This window comes from Pollicipes pollicipes, unplaced genomic scaffold, assembly GCF_011947565.3.
Source record: "Pollicipes pollicipes isolate AB1234 unplaced genomic scaffold, Ppol_2.1 Scaffold_5724;HRSCAF=6776_pilon_pilon_pilon, whole genome shotgun sequence".
Lineage (NCBI taxonomy): Eukaryota > Metazoa > Arthropoda > Thecostraca > Pollicipedomorpha > Pollicipedidae > Pollicipes > Pollicipes pollicipes.
In genome coordinates, this window is record NW_023596746.1 from 35,282,475 (window position 1) to 35,288,634 (window position 6,160).

At 46.2% G+C, this 6,160-nt stretch overlaps 1 protein-coding gene across 1 annotated transcript; it reads left to right on the forward strand.

The window, feature by feature from the left end:
- The first annotated feature begins 3,758 nt into the window (after nucleotides 1–3,758).
- Nucleotides 3,759–5,609, forward strand: LOC119103877 (larval cuticle protein 16/17). The gene is made up of 3 exons (XM_037227557.1): nucleotides 3,759–3,805; nucleotides 4,580–4,808; nucleotides 4,977–5,609. The coding sequence occupies exons 1-3, from the start codon at nucleotides 3,797–3,799 to the stop codon at nucleotides 5,144–5,146; spliced, it is 408 nt and encodes a 135-aa protein (XP_037083452.1). The 5' UTR covers nucleotides 3,759–3,796; the 3' UTR covers nucleotides 5,147–5,609.
- Nucleotides 5,610–6,160: the final 551 nt, after the last annotated feature.

Here is a 6,160-nt window from a genome sequence, read left to right on the forward strand (position 1 = left end):
GTCAATGGATTTGCTATGTTGACTTTTCGTAGTTCTGTTAAGGCAACTGGTCTAAAATGACCTTCACCAACCCTTTACTTGGAAGGTAGCTATTTACGTTCAACTACATTCAAATATAAAAATGGCCACGGAAGATACGTGTCGTTTTGAAATTCAGAGGAGACCAGTTGAGGTCGCTGATCTAAAATGAACCATATGTTTTTTTTTTTCGAAACGGCAATAGCATTACAGTTGGAGGTGTGAGGGCTTTCAAAGGGTGCCGCTATGGCCGATGGCTGTTGCCTCGGACTCCACCTGGAAGGGCCCGGGTTCAAATCCCGCTTGAACCATGATCCCTGGGAGCTGATGTAGTCAACACAGTCGCTGGCGCATCATGACTGCGATGCGGCGACGTACGTTGTGCTGTTTTTGTCAAAGAAAATAAAATTCAGTGATATACCTAAATCCCTTCAGTGTCTGAGCTGCACGCCCGCGAAGATGTGCACACTATTTCGTACAGAATATTTCAAGGATTTTTAGGCATCCGTGACGCTATAATAACATCATTCAGATTGTCATTTCACTGGCTATGCAGCGTTCAATGACAGAAAAAATAGCCGTTGAGTCGTTTATATCTGGCAGTCGTAGACATGATCTTCAGATGTAACAGCCATCAGTTGGCTTTCAACCAATGTTGCAGAAGAAATTCACGATTCTAACATGAATTACATTTCGTGCTGCATAGCACATGTTATACATTCGTCCTGGTTTTTGAGGGAGCATGGCTTGTAATGGAATGGCTTAAGAATAGCGTAGTTAACGATGTGTAGATATAAGTGATCATTCTAAACTTAGGGATAAAAACGCAACAACACCACAAAATCGGGCAAAACAGCGAGCACGTAATCACGTGATAATATTTCGTTCAGCAGACACTTCCAGCCTATGCTGTCATTTCTAGGAAGATTACATAACTACAAGTGAGTGTTGTAATAGTAATGCTCCATGACCCAATCCAACAATGACGCACTGAGCAGCATATCTAATAAAAAGATACATTTTTGTTTGTCTAGACCAGTCTTTCCATTTGAAGGGAATCCTCCGCATTTGTATGGTGTTTTGAACTTAACTAGCCATCTTGAGGACCTTTTGATGCAGTTCACGTCCATGTCCTTTTTAAGACCCAAAAACGCTCTGGTTCCTGGGTTACAAGTCCGCAAAAGTGCGAAACGGTCTATTGGGAGCCTATTTCGAAGTCGCATTGGCATTAATGACGTCATAGAAACGTCATGCGATCGCGGTCATACTACAGGCTGTTTTCTGCTTACGGTCATTTTCTGCTTATAGTATCAGCATGGCCACTGATACATGTGCAAAAGCGAAGGTGCGCACTTATGATACAATGCAAGGAAGATGATTGGCTGTTAGCAAGATTACGCAGCTGAATTCGTGTCGCGAACGTAAGCGTGGGCACTTTCGGGTTATGTGGCACTCGTCGTGAACGTCGTTTTTCGTTTTTCGTCGTCGTTTTTCCTCATTTCTGGGCCAAAGCTCAATGTTATAAAAAAGAACGCCACTGTCTGCAAAAACAATACGACACCCAATAAACGGGTACCCCCTGAATTATCAAAAAAGACACGACGGCAAATCTGTCCTTTTCCCCTGCTGGCGTTTTTTTTTCTTCTGACGTATTTCTTACAGACAGCTCGGTTGGCGCCTTGTGTACCAGAGCGCCGAATCTTGCCTGGGTTTATGGGCTAGCAAGGCATTATAAAACGAGCAAGACATTGCAGTAATTGTAGATATATATTTCACTAAATATTTCACACGTAATGTACAGACATTGCAGATTTACGAGGCACACAAGTTCTTTCAATAAAGCCATGTTGCCGAAATATCAACAAACTATATTTCCATTCTCCACGTTATTTCCAAGTAATAAGACTAACACTCATGTCTTATGTACGTGAATAATGTCCCTTGCTACTACACGGAACAAATTACGTTATTTATTAATAAATTAATATACATTTATTAGTATATATTTGCATTATATATTATTTATAATAACATATAAATTTTAATTAAACTTAATTAATTGTTTCATGGTTAATCATGTACACAAAGCAAGCTTGACTTCAGACTCGTATGATTCAAAAATACTATCGGTTTGGGCGAGGTGGGGCCTGCGCTGTCGCTGTTGGGACCTGCCGCTGCGTGAACACAGCGTTGTCCACAGTGCTAATCTGTGTTAACAGTATTAATCTTCGTACGAAGCGACGCCATAGAAAATAATAGTGCATTGTAGGTGACATATTTAGTACCTATTTTTGCATTTGGGTCATTTCACGACCGATCGACTACTTTCTGTGGTCGATGTGTGTGCGTTAGTGCGTTTCAACACGGCGACTCCTCAAATTTGACGAGGACATGGATGTGGCATAACCCTACGGCCAAAAACACGTGTTGGCAAGTTTGAGAGCAGCACGACACACCGATAAAGTCCCAGTAGCAGATAGTAATAGGCGGTGACGTCACAATCCCATTTTTCATTTTGCTCCCGCGAAAACAGTTTACCAAGCGTGATGTTTGGGAAAAGTGCATCGAAAAGCGTAATACCTGTCTCTGAAACAAGAGTCAATATGACATTTAAGGTCAATGAGGTATAAATAGTGTCCTAGTTTGACAATTGACCCCATTTTCTGTAAAGCGTAGTATCTTCGATTTTATTGGAGCTGACTCGGGTGGCCGGGCGCGATCGGCTCACAACGTCGGGACTGTGACCAAGAGTTTGAAACCACTCGGGTCTCTGGAACAATGCATAATGAAAAGGTCAATTTTGATCGACATTGCGTTCCTGTCATTCACCCTGCGTCACGTAGATAGAGAACCGAGCTATGTTTCGAGGACATTGTATACAGCCACATTTCATCAGTTTCTTAGTCATCGTTTTCAACATGTTATGTCACTGCATTGTCACTGATGTACTCATGTGACTTTTCGTGCTGCAAGTGTTGTCACTGATCATGTCACGTCGGTTGATGTAAATACACAAATTAAAATAAAACAGGCACGTCCAAACCCCCGCTTCTTTGTCCTGCAACGTGGGTTATGCTCCAGTAGCATTCATGCTCATTGATGTAACTGCAAGCTGAGACGTGTTTCCCCTGGGCTGATGAAGACAGTGGCCGCGCGTTCCTTTTGCTGCTGCGCAGCATAGCACTGCCCCGTCTTGCGGATTTCATTAGCTGTCAATGTTACTCGCCCAGAAAATAATTTGGCTTACTTGCTCTTATATTGGGATCGTAAGTTCACCTCTGGAAGGAGACTTCCCTGCTCGTTTCATAAAAACAAAAGTGAAAATTGTCTAAGCAGTCGCGGCGCATATAATATCTGCACCATTTGACGAGTGCGTTCTGGCACCATTATCAACTTACTAGTTTACGGCATTTTTGGAAATACTTAAGGTGCAAAAATTACCATTCAGTCAAGCTAGCCAACACACATCATTTCAAGACACCTGTGATTGACCAAACCATTCATAATTTGGTTTTCACATGTGCTGACTCACACTGTGCTCAACAGCTCACCGGCACGAGTGTTTCACCTCCGGATTCGGTCGGCGCCCAGCGCTTCTGACAATGGTGGCCGTCGCAGTACCGCCAGTGGGGGGATGGAAAAACATGAGCCCGCCTGGCCGTGAGGGAGCAGCGCCGGCCGCCTGGCGGTCCGGCGGCCGGCGCTGCTCATTCCGGCCGTATATTAACAGCCGCCGCTCACACACCAGCACCAGTGAGCTGACCTCTCCCAGACAAACATGAAGCTGGTGAGCGGCGACCGGGTTTAGTGCAACGCCGTTTTGGTTTGCATGGAGTGCCTTGTGTATTTTGCTGCACTATGTCACGATATACCGGATGTGAAAAATTTGCGTTCAGGTTAGCTTATGTAATTTGGCCACGTACATCATAACTTACTTATTACACTTTTAAAGCATTCTTACATTCCCCGTAAATGCATTGCTTTCTTTAAGTATTACGGGACGGTTGCGAAGGAACTGAATATAGCAGTGTCATGAAATATCCATTTACCTGTACGCCTCAGACCGTGTAATGCGCGTTATGATGCTGTTAGATAGATAATAAAAAATTGATCTTGCAATGTCATTGTAACATTTTCAAAGAATTTATACCGTGCTCTCCAAAAGGGAGAAGGGAACTCAGCTTTGACGCCAGCCTCCTTGAGTGAGATTGACGTGGCTGGTGCTACCAAAGCCGTTTCTGTACAGTGGTGAACACAGTGTTGGGGTAGTGTGCCAACGCGGTGAGGGCATGACTGATCAAGCATACAGCTGAACAGCAAATGTGCTGCGTCCTCCGCTTGTTTCATGTGACCCTAAGCCTACTCGGCCTGCCCCATACATATGTCATTTCGGATGATCGGGGGATGGTGGTGGTCGTGTCTGAGTGTCGATTCCGTGCCACAGACCGTGCTGGTTGCGATGGTGGCGGCCGTGATCTGAGTCAAAGTGTCCGTGCCATTCCGAAGATCGTGCTGGTGGCGATGGTGGTGGTGGTGTCTGAGTGTCGATATCGTGCTACAGATCGTGCTGGTGGCGATGGTGGCGGTGGCCGCCGCTCAGGATAGCCTGGCGCCCGTGCCGTACGTGGCTGGCAGCGACAAGGATGCCGAGATCATCAAGAACGATTTCAGCATGGATGAGGCGGGTGGCTTCACGGCCGACATGGAAACGTCCAACTCGATTCAGCAGTCGGCCACCGGCACCAGCTACCCGGGCAACGAGCCCGAGACTGGCAGCTACGTCATGAGCGGTAAGCGAGGCTCCGCTCGAGAAGTGGAGGGGCGCATCACATGCCTGGGTGGGTGGGCCAGAAAGTTCTATCCATTCTCAGGATTGTGCTTTTTGCAACCAGCGGTGTTGCACGCTCTGCAGGATAAGTAACACCATCATACCTAATGGCCGCCCGTTGTTGTTGCAGGCTCTTACTCGTACGTCACGCCCGAGGGCCAGACCATCACCGTGACGTGGACAGCCGACGAGAACGGCTACGTGGCCGAGTCGGACGCCATCCCCAAGCTGCCGGCCGAGCAGCAAGCGGCTATTGATGCCTCTATCGCCGCTGCACCGGCCGAAGACCTCGTCTTGTAGATTTGGGCTGCAAGCCTCGCCTGTCCTCACCGCTCACGTACGTCCGTCTTGATCAGCCATTTCTCGTCTGAGAGAGATCGCCCGGGCATGCCGTGTCCGCGCACTCTCTGTATATGTGCCATCCGTGAACACAAGCAACAGTGAGTGCATATGTCGGGTGTTCGCCAATATACCGTCCTCTTATCTGTGAGACTGGTGTGCGGCCGTGTTCGAAAATCGCCTTTGCCGCGCTACGGCGAACTGGAGCAGGACTCAGTGGCGATATCAGGGCATTGTGAAATTTTCTGTGCGGACGGAGAGCCGAGCCCAAGGATCGCATTGCCTGACGACCATTACAAAGGACATCAGCCACTGCACAATGCTCGTCCTTCCTTCCATTCAAATGCTCGGAAACATTTGTGGTACTTAGACATGGCACGCAAAGACATGAGCTTGTTACAATAAAATTGAAACGCAGCTTGAATAGTTATTACGGGCCAGGTTCCGAGCTGTAAAAAGGACAATTTGTAATATATATATATATATATATATATATATACATATATATATATATGTATATAAATATGGCGTTTCCTTGCCATACGGTTGGGACCTTCGATGCACTCATCTGCAACGTGTTCATAAGAAATGACAACGTTTCAGATTGCTATTGGTGTAAGTCCTGCGATCAGCGGTGAAGTGTTCCAGAGTATTGGAAAATTATCGAGGAGCAACGAATGCATACATTTTGGTCGCACGTGGTGCACAATAATTGCTACATGACCCCAACAGAACTTCAAAAATGGCTCCACAATGTAGCTGGTCTTGATGAATAGGCATATGTAGACTTATGGTGCATCACCATTGACCAAGTGGAGACAACCGATACAGCTTTACGGCCAAAATGCATGCGCTCAGAAATGGGTTTCTGGATTAATTTGGTCTTTATTATGGCGCATTCTGAATGCGGTACATCCATCCGTTTTTGATCAACCCTTTTTTATGCCAGCTGCCCGTCTACCCTTGACCATCTCA